This window comes from Stegastes partitus, unplaced genomic scaffold, assembly GCF_000690725.1.
Source record: "Stegastes partitus isolate 25-593 unplaced genomic scaffold, Stegastes_partitus-1.0.2 Scaffold1937, whole genome shotgun sequence".
Classification (NCBI taxonomy): domain Eukaryota; kingdom Metazoa; phylum Chordata; class Actinopteri; family Pomacentridae; genus Stegastes; species Stegastes partitus.
This window is the reverse complement of record NW_007579668.1, coordinates 33,374-49,398: the sequence shown is the minus strand read 5'-3', so window position 1 is coordinate 49,398 and position 16,025 is coordinate 33,374. Positions and strand designations below refer to the sequence as shown.

The 16,025-nt window shown below is 39.3% G+C and overlaps 1 protein-coding gene across 1 annotated transcript in view; it reads right to left on the bottom strand.

Annotated features, from left to right (window-relative positions):
• peli3 (pellino E3 ubiquitin protein ligase family member 3) overlaps positions 1-16,025 on the bottom strand; it is a 38,633-nt gene that overhangs the window by 10,822 nt on the left and 11,786 nt on the right. The window contains exons 2-4 of the mRNA XM_008303106.1: positions 6,869-7,069; positions 2,616-2,745; positions 23-124 (exon numbers count right to left, since the gene is read on the bottom strand). Of these exons, the coding sequence (XP_008301328.1) occupies positions 23-124; positions 2,616-2,745; positions 6,869-7,041 (405 nt within the window). The 5' untranslated portion in view covers positions 7,042-7,069. The remainder of the gene's footprint in view (positions 1-22; positions 125-2,615; positions 2,746-6,868; positions 7,070-16,025) is intronic.

Here is a 16,025-nt window from a genome sequence, read left to right as displayed (position 1 = left end):
GTGCACGGGTGCAGACACTGACCTGAAACATATCTGTGTTGGTGTCATGGGTGTACTCCACAATGACAGAGTGGCTCCGTGACAGTGTGTAGGAGATGCTGTGCTGGCTTTTGTTGCTGAGTGCCTGCCAATGGAAAAGATATTATCCAGGTCACATGGCAAGGAGAGCTGAAGGTCTGGCCTCTAGGAAAATCTACCAAGAGGACATGTCCTGTTCTAGAGGAACAACTGCGCCTGTAATTTATAATGACTGCTATAATTGTATTTGTTGACTTATTGTTATGATGAAGAGTGAGCATCTAATGCTGAGGTACTGTGTGACAGCAATATGCAAGTGATTGACATCAAACATTGATCAGCCACTACATTAATACCACCTGACCAAATATTATTGATGCCAAAACAGCTCTGACCCATGGAGGCATGGGCTCCACATACCTCCTGTGGTTACAGGTACCAAGATGTAAGCAGCAGGTCCTTAAAGTCCTAGAAACTCTGAGGAGGAGCCTTCATGGATTGGACTTGTTTTTTCAGCACATCACACAGATACTTGCTCGAACTGAAGATCTGAAGCGGTTGTCCTTTCTTGGACCACGTTTTTTAGGTATTAACCAATGTATGCTGGGAATGCCCAACAAGTTCTGCTGTACTGGAGATGCTGTGAGCTAGTTGTCTAGCTAGCCATCACATTTTTGACAATGTCGATTACATGCTGCCTTGTATAGCCTACCATTTGACAGGTGCCATTGTAATAAGATAATTTGTGTAAGTCACTTTACCTGTCAGTAGTTTTAACGTTGTGGCTGATATATTGTGTATATACAGTGCATTCCACTTGGAGCACACACATCCAATTTAATTAGGAACATAATACATTTGGAGCAGTGTTCACACCTTAGAGTGCATTATCACACTTATGTACCATGGCCATTTAGTACAATCAATAAATAAATAAAATACCCATGCCAGCAGCTCTGTTCATAATGAATGTTTTCTAAACGTTAATAATAAATATTTGGAGATAAATGTTTAAATCACCAAGTTAATAGGTGCACAAACATGCAAAAACTGCATTTATGTCACAGGGAGACGAAAGGGAAAGTAATGACGTCAGCATCATTGGACAGTTCAATATGGCAGCTGCCAGTCTTCTCGTTCATTAATCAAGATGGCTACTATGGGAGAGTGTAATTTGAAGTGTAATAACACAGAGTGATGGCTGTTTTACTGCAGAGTTGGACATGTGAAGGCTACAATTACTTTGATGGTTCAATAAAGCAGTATATTTAAGCATTTAATTGCCTTTAAAGCATTTAACATCAGACTTTGACTTGCGTCACTTTCATACTTTATAGTGGCAAGTTGAATCTATCAGAGCTTTCAGAAAATGTGACTTTTCTAATCATATTTATGATTTAGACACTGACATTAATGCTATTTACAAGTGGTAAATTAGTAATTACAATAACTCTGCTATAACATGAACGTGACATGGTGTATGTAATATTTGCCATTTTCACCATCCTAGTTCAGTTTATCAAGCAGCTGAGGCATGTCACATGTTTGGTCAAAACCAAAGATTTAAGATTTGATTTAATTTTTTTAACCTGACACTTGGAACATACACATAAAATGTAATTAAGAACATAGTACATTTTGAAGGAAATTGCTCACACCATTATCACACTTACATAACATGGCCATTCACTACAATCAATAAATAAACACCCATGCCAGCAGCTCTGTCAATAATGAATGTTTTCTAAATGTTAATAATAAACGTTGGTTGAAAAGTTCTAAATCTGAAATATCTGAACAACTGCTGATATTTCACTTACAACCAAAAAACAGGAATCTGATGGGTGTGCTAGGAGGACCATCAAAGGCCTAATGACTTTGGAGGTTTATGATCTGAAAACAATGGAAGCCTGTGGGACAGGGGTGTCCAATCCTGGTCCTCGAGGGCCACAATCCTGCACGTTTTAGATGTTTCCCTCTTCCAACACACCTGATTCAAATGATCAGCTCATCATCAAGCTCTGCAGAAGCCTGATAACGATCCTGATCATTTGAATGAGGTGTGCTGGAAGAGGGAAACATCTAAAACATGCAGGACTGTGGCCCTCGAGGACCAGGATTGGACACCCCTGATCTAAAACATGCAGGACTGTGGCCCTCGAGGACCAGGATTGGACACCCCTGCTGTAGGAAAATCTGTCAGTTTTTAGGTATCTAGAAAACCTGTAAGTTTCCTCCAAAGATGACACGTGACTGTGAACAACACAGAATTTCAAAATATCAACAGACCGTTTTCAGGAAATTTGGAGATTTTCAGGCATTACATTTTGCACAGTAGTTCAACCATTGTTAGCAATGTTGGTGAAGTTATTTTAAACAGTCTGTTTAATTGCTAACTGCAACCATGTTCAATATATTATCTATTCTACATTAGGTACACAACAGGTATTTAGTGGTCATTTAAATACCCATAGGTTTACTGATTTTTAAACCAAAAATGCCAATTGTTTTATTTATTAGATGAATGTTTTTTTAAGGTTTGTTTCCTCCAGTACAATGCATGACAACCATAACAAACTTAAAAACTGACTTCTTACCTTTGACACCAGAGGAGTTGAGACATTATGGATAACATCAGGTTTGACCCCATTGGCTTTGGGTCTCTTGTAAAGGGCCAGGCGACTTCTTCTGCGACCTTTGTCCCCATTTGCCAGCGACCCATTGTGTCTGTGGAGCATAAGAACAAAATGTACTCAGCTGTAGTCGTGATAATAACAAAGTAAAATGATAAAAAATGTTCATAAGTGACATTCAATTTCTTTTACTCTGCTATTTGTGTCTTGTTATTTGTAAAAGGTTTAAGTTCAAATTCCTTTCCATTTTGTTAAACAAAAGATTTTACACTTGTTTCTGAAAACTGTAATTTATAGAAAGGATCTCACTCATCTGGTAGTCAGCTCCATATTTTAGCCCAAATTTAAACCTCCAAACACTGAAACATACAGTGTCACTTGATTGTAGGTGACATTAAGAATTGTTTGTTCAAGGTTAGTGTTTGAGGCAAATAAAATAAATGCAGTCTTCCTCAATACACTTGAGAAGCTGAAAACAACAAACGTCTGTGTTATTTCGATGAAAAATGACGATTAGCTGATTAATTTACATTAGCTTACATTCAGCTCCCCGATCACAAGTCTGATCTCTGTGGAACACCACATATGGCCACTCCTGAATAAGGTTCTTTTAATATCTACACACTAAATATAATTACTTATGTAAGACTTATTACAACTTCCTACTCTCTGAAGGTCAATTAACATCATGCCTGTATTTTTAGCCCACTGTTTTTAGAGAACTTGATTCTGACAGTCAGGTGAATTAAAATGTGATTTTCTGAACTCAGACTAAGATTTCAAGTTTATTTCATTTTGCATAAGATGTCCTGCATGATTACTCCACTTTAAGCTGCATTTATATTAAACAACAGACACTCATGTTCAACTGGCTGCAGAGAAGCCATGATTGGATGGATGTTGTAAAATGTCGGGGGCAGGTAGTCCACCCGCTCTGTAATCACCCTGACAGAGAACCAAGCCATTCTCATCATCCGTCGGAGCATGGATCAATAGGTCGAGCAGTGGAAGCATAAGTCTGTGTCGTGGCTTGCAATAGCACCATAACATGCCTGTGGAAGAGATTTCCTTCTCCTTCCTCATATGCAGTCTATACAGTGTCTGTCTTTTGGTGTTCCAAATAGATGATAAAGTCTGAATTTGTCACAGTGTGTTAATGACATCTTTGTGTGGAGTCAAATGTTTGCTTTTTTCCCAGTAACTGACTTGAATAAGCTATTTTGCATTTTGTATTTTGTGAGATACTTTCCAGTAGGCTGGACATACAGTTTTATTTGCCTAACAACCTGCATTGTTTTCTTAGGACAATTAAGTCTGTGTCATACCACTCAATACTAATATGTATGCTCATCCTGAACTGTAAAGGATGGTGCTGAATACCAAGAGGCTACTAAGAAGCTAATGGAGCCAATGTCCTCATTGAAGCCAGCAACTGATTAGCTACAGAATTAAATAAGAACTTTTTCTTATAACAGTCCAACCTAGCATCCTATACATGCTAAGTTATTGGTCCTTTGAGCCTGATAATCCACTGGGTCCCATCTTACTTGTTTGTTTGCTTGCACAACATTGAAAAGAAAATGAAAGGCAGAAACTCAGTCAATTATAAACTTAATATACAAATTATTATTCTCAAGGTAAAAGGTAGTACTATTTCAATCAACACTCATATGCTCATCTGTGGAAACCAGAATCTACACTTTTAGTCAGAATAGAAGGTACTAGGAGTTGACACTAATGTGTTGCTTGCCATTTTCTTTGCAAGACATCTTGCTATAAATTTACAAAATCTTTGGGAAATGATGTCTAGACTCGAGGATCAGTTAGAAAACCTAAATTGGGCATTTTAAGTTTTTAAAAATCTGACCGAACCTGATGACTCTTTCATAGTTGGGAATGGTGCTAGATAGATATTAAAATAAAAAACAGACCTAACAAACTGAGATTTAATTATCTTAATTCATAATTTGCAGAAAGGGAATCAACCCCCTTCATTAGTCAGTAGCATTTATAGACTATTTATATCTCTTAAAGCAATAGCTCTGTTTGCATACTCAGCTGTGGAAACTGATATTTATGAGCTATGCACTAAAATACCCTTCTCATTAATATTTAGGGTGCTGATGTATGTCAACTAAGAAACCATACCATCTTTAACTGTCTTTAAAAACAGTCATCTAAATACACTGTAGTGTCATTTTTTGCAGAGGGTGGAGTGACTTTTTTTTCTGAATTCTCAACTTTGACCAACTACACATCATTTAAAGCCATCATTTGGAAGTTGTACACTTCAACTGGTGTAGACCACTGTAAAATACCAATATCACAGCAACAAAGGTTCCTTTGTACTTTGTAACAGCACCTACACACAGACAATCTGAAGTTTCTTATCTTTTCTTCTATCTGTGCAGGCAAATTGTTTGCAATGTAAGATTCCAACAAGCAATATGCTTCCAAGCTTTATCTGTTTTTAGTCGTAGTAGTAAAGGTTAAAGAAAATAAGAGAGATACTTTGCAAATCCTCTTATTTATTTGACCGATACCACTGTGTGTATACAAACATACGACCGGGACCAGATTAGCTCGGCTCAAGACTGGAAATAGTCTCACTCTGTCAACAAAATCTGCCATGTCATAATCTGTCACTTATCTGAAATGGAGATTTTTATGCACCCTTGCACCTTTGTGTAGATCTGCATGTGCAAACAAATCTGTCTAGAATTCAACCAATACTGGTTTCCTGCTGCACAAATGGAACAGTAGTATTCTGGTAGTAAGCAGAAATTACATTGCAGGTACTGGCCTTTATTAAGCGGCAAAATATCCAAGGATATTTTCCACTAAAGTACACATCAGTAGTTGTTGGCAGTGCGTGGTCAGAAAAGGTGATGTCGAACTGACAGATGCAAAAGGCTTGCTGAAGCACCTCGGGGCCCGTTGCATCCTAGGACTTGTGCACTGGTGGCCCATTCAGTAATCCAAGCATGGAGTAAGTTGAAAATATTATGATTTATTAATTTGTCAATTGCATGTCAGTGTCAAGATGCCATTGGTCTGATTTCGCTAAATCCTTGCCTGCTGACACATTTTCACTTTCACTGGTATTAATAGAGAAGCAACAAAGTTTTTACCTCAAACGTTGATGTTTATTATCAAAAGGAGACTGAAGGAAACCCAAGGACACAGACACAATGACTCAGCAAAAAAAAAAGGGAGGTCATGGGACCACACCCACATCATCACACATCACACATCATACTATATATAACTCAGGACCTTCAATCTGTACATGAACTTTGGAAAGCTGTTAGTGGGCCACCACTGTTTCAGGTCTGATGAAACCTAGACTTAGTCCCATTCTGGTTGTTTAACCCCTAAACACTCATCTCTGTGTAGAGATTTAAAGATTTACAAGCTTTTTTTCTAATAAAATTACCCCTTTCGTCTGGCTTAAGTGTAATTTTACACCATTGTTTCTTTAGAATGTGCAGATCTAAGAAACCAAACCCAAAATAATGCAAACCAAATTTTGGCCATCTGTGAGAGAAAAATAAAGAGGGGTCTTAAGGAATTGTTTCAGTCTGGCAAATTCTAATCATCCTTTCATGTCAGCTGGTACTGACAATGTTTCATGCCACAAATTAACAGGATCGGTTCCTTTGGTCTTTAACATATGAAATCCTGGAAGTTTGAAAACTTGCTTTTCAGAGTGTTATCGGTATACTGCAGTTTCAAGGTAGGAATTGTCATCCATGGCAACTGCTTATTTCACTCACTATGTGTCTTCCAGCATATTAAATACTATGTGGACTAGTTAACTAGGTAAAAAAACTTAATTTTCACTTGGTGTCTTTGATGACAATCCCATGAGTATCTATAATTTCTATCTACCTTATATTAAATATAAAAGCCACACGCAAAGTTCAGGTCTTTCTTGGTCCACAATGTTAAACCTGATCCACATCTGCACAAAGCCCACATACATAAATGAAATTTTAAAATAAAGGCCAAATTTGAAGAGGAACCACTCACAAAACCACAAACTTTAAACCATAGCAAGACAACAGATTCTTATTCTTTTGGATTTGGCTGAAACAATATCTTGTGTCTCTCATGTCTAGTGTCCAACCTATGAGTGGATGAAGGCCTTGTACTTAGCCTTCGGCGGACATATAAATACAGTGTACATAAGCAGAGACAGCACTTCAGTATCTCACCCCAAGACGATGAGCTCGCCGTACTTAACAGGCTCCTTGTCCTCTGGGAAGACTCCGTCGTGGGGTTGTGAGCTTGAGCCCAGAGGAGGCGAGGGCTGGCTCTTGTTGCAGGATGGGCGCAGCTCCAGAGATGGGGGGGGACACAGCGCCTCTGAGCTACCCTCCAAAACCATGCCCACCGGCCACAGCTGGGGCTCGCTGCTGGGGAGGGGAGGACAGGGGGATCAGCAAAAGAAAGAGTCAGAAAAGCTTGTGTTACTGATTAGGACATGTAAATGTGATACAATGACGTGCATTACATATTGGATTAGAACCTTAAAGAAGTACACCATATTCTTGGTACGTGATCATATCAACAATGTGACCCCTGTAAGTAAAAAAGTTCCAAAACTAACACTTACTGGCAAACACTTTTCTGTGTAGTAATTTGTTTGATCAACATCTGCATGGAACTTGCACATATACAGCATGGATGATACCTATTCACAGGCCTGTGCTAAAATGCAAGACTTGGGGTTGACCAGGTAACTTCAGATTGAACCTGGGATTTTTAGGGTCATAATGGTGGTTCATTTCTTGCTGGAGTATATCACTCTGGTAACTTATTTTGCTCACCCTAACCTGCTCCAGAGGTTATGTTGACTGAACAATTATATATATATATATATATATGCCTAACTTGAGTAGGAAATAAAGAATATTTGCTAATAGTTTACATCTTTGAAAAGACTTGCTGCCAAATGGTAATGACTGGTTGTGTTCTTTTTTTTTTTTTTTAAAAAGGAAATTTACTAGTCCTCTTCATGCTTGTATTGTTTGCAGATGAAAAACTGGACTATATATATATAACAGTTTCTACGGACCAATCAGTTCTCTTGGAAAATGGCATCACCCTTGTTGGAGGACGCCAGGGAACTCAGTGTGCAAGCAAGAGTTTTTAGAGCTGCAGACTATTTAAAGGATAACTCACTGTGTATCAATTTAACCATAAAACAAAGGTTGGTGAAAGCACAAAAGTTTTGTATTTGCTGACTCTTAAAAAATTGTGGCAAACCTACTGATTTGAATTTAGTTTTCACATTTGATCTTTACTTGCTCCCATTATTTAGCAGAGCTACAGCTAAAAGATTAGGGCTAAAACAGTTTTACACATCATGAGGATAAGCAACACATTAGTTTGATGTAATACATAATCGTAATAATAGTCAGATCTACTCATGCCTTAATGTTGGGGCAGTGATACTGGTCTATTGACTTAGCATTTCACACAGTTGGCAAGTTTTTGCCAGCCTCCTTCCTGCTTTGGTTGCAGGAACTTTGTGGCTGTTAGGCTTTATTATATTTTTCAATTTCACGAATTAGTTTTGGATTAGTGTTCCTTCTTCTTGTGAGACACATGCTGCTCTAGATATGTCTGTGTTTATGATTGGCTATCTTGTGTCCACATAGCCAATTTTATGTGATTACGCTCATAACCAGATTGGAAAACCTGTGTTGACTTGATAGCCACTGTTTTACAACCACTTAGTGTGACTGTTCAGTTTAGTAAAGAGAGATAACAAAAAACATATCCTGGGTATGTTGAACTTGCTTGATAGCACAGTATCCTGAGAGCTTTATAACCTCAACTTCTAGACATAAAGTGTTGAGAGAAAAGTGGAAAGAAACTGGAGGAAAATAACAGAATCAAATGGAGAGCTTCTTCCAATATCACAACCTCCTCTTCATGTGCTATATTATTACTGATTTGTAATCTAACTTGTATGTATGTAATTATTAAATGGGGATTAGTCCTAAAGAAAAATATTTGACAGCATCTATAAACAGCAGAGCCTTTTCTGCTTAACTCACAGTACAGCCATATGACATAAACGGTCAGTTTCTTGACTTACATCTGTCTGAAATTTGTTGACAAAATTGACACTTGGTAGATGTACATAAACACATGACAGAAGCACTGTAAACATTTGTATATATGCAGCACTGTAGAAAAATGTAGATATTTAGATTCTTATATGATTATGTAATATCATCACCGGGGTGTCACAAATTCATTCTGCAGCTGGACAACAAGCCCAAACATGCAGCCAGAGTTATAAAGAACTATCGTCAGTGACAACAAAAACAAGGAGCCTTGTAACAGATGGTACGGCCCCCACAGAGCCCTGATCTCAACATCACAGAGTCAGTCTTGGATTACATGAACAGACAGAAGATGAGTTGCAGGTTGCAGATTTGTTCCAGCATAGCCTCCAACACCCATTCATGGTTTGTCCGTCCTTGGACTCCCCACTGCTAGCTGTGAGCAGCCCACAAGCCTTCCAGAGATGGTTCGACACAGTCATGATTTAACACTTGTTTTGCCCAAGTCTTTACACATGGCCATTTTTCTTGTATCCATCATGGTGACTACAAGAATACATTAAAGTTGCAACGGACACGCTCGTCAGTGTTATTTACTACATCTGCAAGAGATCTTTCTACCCATATAGAACATAGATAAATTGGGATTTTAAAAAAAAAAAGTATATCTCTTATCTGAAAGTTACAAATAATATAATTTGGGGGTTGATTTGTGAGTACTACATATGATATACAATATTCTTGGTCGGTATGTGTTATATTTAACGTATATATGAACAACCACGAGTGAAACAGAAATCTTGAAATTATTGTGTAACAAGAACATAATCTTTAAAAAACACATTATGAAATTAGATGATCAAATAAGGATGTTTTGGGAGTTTAGTTTTTCATGACACTAGTGACAACATCATGATATTTTAGCCTTTTCTCAAAATCAGGTTTTTACACAGGTGCTCAAATAAAGTGCACAATGTCTAAAAATTGCAAATGTTTTCTGAATATTCAAAATGATGGTAAGATTTCTTATAGATGGAATCAAATAAGACTGGCAGGTAAATGTAGCTGATGATGTTATATTGTGTTACTTTCCCTTAAATGAGATAGTCTCTCTTTAATAAGATACGCTTAGCACATTAAACACATCATGGTATATATTTATGTATAATAAGTATATGTATTTATATGAGACATGTGTTTTCAGGCAGGGCAGCTGTGGTTATGGTTCAGGTGACAGAGCAGGTTGTCCACAAACAGTAGTGTAGAGAGTTCGGTCCCTGACTCCTCCACACGCATGGCAACTCCAGCTCCATTGGTGTGTAAGTGAATGGGTTAATGTGAAACTTTGTGATGCGCCTTGTGGAACTGCTCTGGTTGAATTTTTGTTATAAAAAGTGCAGGTGACTTTACTTTCAATAAAAAACCTACAATCAATATATTGAGCATGTATGGCAAACAGAATTTAGAAACAGAAGAAAAGTCCTCTATGGCAGTATGCGATGTTGAAAGCTCTGAAAAAGTTCACAAATGGACTGTAAGCAAAACATTTTTTGTGGTCAATCTTTTCAAATAGGGCTCGGTGGTTAGCACCGTCACCTTGCAGCCAAAAGGTCCCCGGTTCACATCCCAGTGAGGACACCCGGGATCTTTCTGTGTGGAGTTTGCATGTTCTCCCTATGCGCGTGGGTTCTGTCCGGGTTCCTTCCACAGTCCAAAAACATTATGAGGTTAATTGATGATTCTAAATTGCAGTAAATACTTAACACTGTGCTATACATCAGTGCATAATTAGAACCAACAAGATCCAACTGACAGCATCCATGTTTTGAAATTTTGAAGCCTTGAGCTGTGTTGGGTGTTAACTGGTATCCTCATAACAGGACTATCATGAGCTGTCGGTACACACTTGAGTTCTATGCAGACAAAGTGCATGAATGCAGTTAATGCCAGACCCTTTATTGGTTGACAGACCACATGCAGTCCACATGGCAGCAGAGCTCTGACCTGAAAACAACACTTAAATGTAGTATTTTGGTTGTGATTTTGACAATGTAGCAACCTGATAAAACCTAAAAATGTGAGGCCTACTTTTCAAATTGACTTTGCACCCATTTCATTTGTGCAGTTTGTGCTCTGGATGAAATGCTAATATTGGCCATGCTGACATATTGGTCAGGCTTGAAAGCAAAGTCACTCATTTACAGCTTTTGCATCCCACCCTGCCAAAAATAGCCATCAAATCTAATTCAGGCATAATTGGCTGAATGTGTGCTATTACTACTGTGCAGAATGGGTGGCCAGCTTTAGTCTTTGTGACGTTGGCTCTTCTGGTAACTGTCATCCTCCTTAAGTGACTGAAGTGCTTTCTGTTTGCTGACCCAGGGCCTTTGCAGAACAGCCGGCCCCTTGTAAAAGGATTGGATGAGCACAAGCTATCCAGCTTTTTCCAGAAAGGCAGATAAACTGATACCTGCATCTGTGGACCCTGTTAATGCTTTACGAAGCATGTGTTGCACCCTGCCATTTTACTCATGGTGATGAATTACACTTTATGACTGCTGGCTGGTGATATAGAGCCCAGAAAGAAGGAGTGCTGAAAAAATAGCGCATGTCCCCTCCATAGGCACTCACAGTTAACAACCAGATAACCATCAATTGACAAACTGTCGTATATGAGATTCTTAACGAAGCCCAAGAGACATGTAACCTTTCCCAGTGCAGAAGCCACCAAACAGTGAGATGGAGCAGGTTCACTATTACTGCCTTTCATTTCTACAAGAGCTTTACTACAATGGCATTTCAAAGCTTTCAATTGCAGCCCTGTCAAGTCAAACTAAGGGCTTGGCGTTAAAACACAGTGGACTCAACGTACAATTTCCTGATAGCACAAATCCATAATACACCAATAAAATGTCCAGTGACAAGCATTTAATTAACTGGAAAGAGAGTAGAGGAAATATGAATATTATGATAAAAGGAGTGGGATCATTTCTACCACATACAGTATGAGTCATTTGGATATTTTGACATTCGTTTTAAACAAGTCAAACAAAGCTCAGTCCCTGTGTCTGCACACAGGTTCTAAGCCAGTTCTTAATGCTCAAGCCTATTATTAATCAAAAGTGGGCGAGACCACCTACACAGTGGAAAGTGAGCGGTGCAAAAGCATGACAAAGCCCTACAAGCTTTGTTCTCCCTTTGGGCAGATTAGATAATCATCCTGGGAACGTAAACGTAATAATGTGAAAACACTACACCAAGTTTGGACGCTCTAATCTTCTTTCCTGTTTGATGATCCTATGTAAGCAAAAAGGGAAAGTCTTTTTTAAAGAAGCATCCATGCAAAACAAACCCATAAGGACCACACCATCCATGAATGAACAGCGTGGTGCATTACTACGTGTGATTGAATTTTGGCCATGTGATGGGCCCGATGAGGAGAGCTCCTCCTGATCAGATGATGGACGGCAATAGGCAGTGGCCATTTCATTACCCAGGCTCTCTGTTGCCCTGGCTGGATATTGAACCCTGCGATGCAGAGGCGGACAAGCAAATGAGAGGAGAAGGAAGAGAGAACGATGAAGAAAAAAGAAAAAGGAGGAAGGGCTTTTTCTGGGTGGTAGAAAGCTGTGTTGACTGTAGAGAACTTCCAGAAGCCTCTTCGCCCGAACAAAGGAATTTTTGTTAAGCAGCATATCCCATGTTATTTGGATTTATACTGTAGCCTCAAAGATTTTTATAATGAAATCTGATCTTCCAAAAACCACTGCACTTTGGCGGTATGCATGTTTTTTTTTTCTCCACTACTGGTTCTTGAGCCAACACTAATGTCCTCCTTTGCCTAACTTTAAAATCTGCAAACTACATAATATGGAGCTCATTTGGATCATAAAATGATAAGATCTGGGATGACAACAAAGACGAGGAAACTGTCATTAGAATTAGCTTGCTTACCAATAGGGGTGGGCAATATAGCAAAAATATCATATCACGATTTTTTTTACTGTAAAATCACGATTTCGATGTCATCACGATCTTACATGTATTTTTTAGACTAATTTGTAAGTTTCTGGTCAGTGCAACCAAAACCATTTCTGTATGTAAAGTGATTGAACAAGTTCGTCATGTTGCCATCCAACGTGTGAACTGTCTCTGCAAATTTTGCAAATTACCTTTGTTTGCGATTTGTCATTTCAAATTAAATCAAGTTTATTGTCATTTTGCTCTACATACACAGTCGTACAGGCAAGATGACAGAGCCTTTCATCAGGATCATTTAATTAGTAAGTTTTGTGGAATGAACGTCTGGGATAGGCAAGACAGGAAACGTTCACTCTCGCTGTCTCCTGAAGGGGCCGCTGTGTCCATGCACGTCGCCATCACGTTGAACATGGCGAACCTCTTCAGGTTCTGGTAGGTCTTCAGGGACACAAAGACACAAAGATGATGGTGAAGCCGCAGATGCTGCCCAGAGCTAGCTGTCTGTCTGTCCGCCTGGAATAATGTCGTCCCCTCCATCTGTACGTCCATCTGGGATATTGTCATGGAGCCATGTTTCTGTTAAAGCAAACACACAGCAGTCCCTCCACTCTCTGCGGGTTTCTCTCAGCAAACGTAGCTCGTCCAGCTTGTTGTCGAGGGAGCGGACATTGGAGAGTAGGAGGACGGTCCTGCTGGTCTGGAGGGGTTAGCCTTCAGCCTAGAATGGATCCCGGCTCTCTCCCTCCTCCTTTGTTTTCATTCGTACCGTTTGTGCTTCCTTCTCTCTCGGGTAACTGCCGGCGTAGTCTCTGATTGGACTCCGTGTTGGTGTAGTATGTCCACATCAAAACCGATCGCCGCAATTTTAGTGAAGTTCACCAAAGTCTCCCAGCTGTATGTTTTGCAGAATTAATGTCTGGGATAGATAATTTGGGGAAAAGCCAAAACAATTCCATATAACGGAAGTGGAGGTTTTTTTAGCGACCAACTCCTCCGTTTGGCTTTCAGCCATGGCTCTGCATGTGGCTATGCTACACACACAAACAAGGAGGTAGGTAAGAAATTACGTCACTGTCCAAAATTCGCTATGATTGGTCTGTCACGTTGACGATGTAATACGTCTGGTGTGTTGGTGCGTCAGCATAGAAGTGTAATTTATAGAATGTGACCTAAACGATCCATACGATCTCCTCACTTTGGCTGATCGTCTACTCTACACATTCTAATCGTTCACCATCTAATATCGTCATATCGCACACCCCTACTTACCAAGTATTCATTTAACATGGTCAGGATCGGCCTCTGGTACAGAACAGAGCGGAACAGCTTACTTAGAAAAAATAACGCCAAAACAATGAAAAATACCCCTGTGTCCTGTCCTATCAGGACCTTCAAGGATCTGACTGGAGAAACAGTCAGAGGACACTACACTCAGTAATACAGTAGCAATTGCTCCATCAAAAGTCAGCACTGCCTCTAAAATGTATCCTGCTTCATTGTCTAATTTACTCTAAATGGGTCATAAATACAAAAGTGAATATCATGCCACATTCACAAATTCTTGAACGTGGTAGCTGAAATTCTGAACTTTATAGGAAAATGTTTCTCAGGTAACAGAACAAGTGAGACGTCCAGCTTCCTTCTCATAGGCCTCTATACAATCAGCCTCCTTTTTGCAACCATAGCAGATGCCTCCTGCTGGCCATTAGATGGAATGCAGGTTTAAGGCAGTTATGCCTCACCTTCATTTTATTCAACTCAATTAAATTCACAACATATGTCATCTCATAGCACTTTGCATATTAAGATAAACCTTAAGAATTTTAAACAAAGAACAGAGAACCCAACAATCCAAAGTTCACTTTGATGGTGGGAAGGAACCAACATTCTCTAGAGTCTGAGGCTATGTCCATCTTTTCTATACATTCTGGTCTGAGATGACTGTTTCAACATAGAATTAAACAGAATGGTGAAACTGACATAAATAGATGGACATGAAATTTGCCTGAGTATATAAGATCAACAACTGCAACAAAAAAAGCCTATCCTGCATGCAGTTGTATTTTGTTAGATGTACTATTAACTGCTTATTATACTTAACATGCAGTGCTTGAGTGATACATTTGAATGTCCTAGGTGATCGAATGATATTCTATGGTCAACCTGAAATTTCTGTAAAGCATCCTTTACAAAAAGTAAAGTTACTATTTTGGGAAAACTATATCATACTTTGTTTAGCTTCGGACCCTGGGTCAAACTCACATGATGGCAGTTACAGAGTGGGAACTTCCAATTGCAACAAGCAAGAATTTAGAATATGTTACTGTGATTCCCACCACTGACTGGCTTCTTCTCCAAAACAACAGTGGCTGACGCATAGTCATAATACTACCACCATACCATATCTAACTGAAGAAAACATACTATAAGGGCCTAAATATAAATAAGACAGTGTTTCTTTTGGAAATTTAGCGTGCGTCAGTTATTTTTATTATGGACAAATCCACTGGTTATTTTTTCTTATCATCAGACTCATTATATATTTGTGCCAAAAGAGTAATTCCCCTAAAACATAGTTCACGATTAAAACTAAAACATAAAACTCTTGCCGCTCTGCAGACTGACAGTAAAGTGTGGGCTGTAGATATGTTGATTCAGGCAGTAGTACCTCTAAGACCTGTAATCACGGTACTCTGAAGATACATGTAAAACATCTCTGTAAGCATTGTACCACCTGTGTACGAAGAATGCTTATTGGTTCATCCAGATACTATTGGGAGGGAGGGGGATTTGAAATGTCTTCCTTTGTATGTTTCTCTCTTTGTAGAATGTAAATGATATAACTGAGCAGAATTACCATGAGGATAATCTAGAAAAGCAAAAGAGGCATGACTGCCATGGGTGGATGAGTGATTGTAGACGAGAAAAAAGAGGAGGAGGAGTGTGGGAGGTGGAAGTCAGAGGAGGAGGAGGAGTGGGTTTGAAGGGCAGAGAGAGGTGAAGGAAGCAAATGAAAGAAGGGGCACGTGTGAGATACTGCTGGTCTCCCCGAAAAAAAACACAGCAAAGCTTGAATGTATCTGTGTGGATGATGAAGGGAGGAGGAAAATGAGGAAGAGGAGTGTGAGGAGGAGGGTGTGTAGCGTATGTGTGTGTGTGTGTGTGTTTGGTTATGTGTCAGCAAGCGCATGCGCGAAAGTGGCGGGCTTTGGCAGGGTGATGGATTGCCTGTTCTGTGCCACGCATTTTCTAATCAACCCACAGCCACATCCTGGGGGTGGAGGGAGGGAAAGAGAGAGAGAGAGAGAGAGAG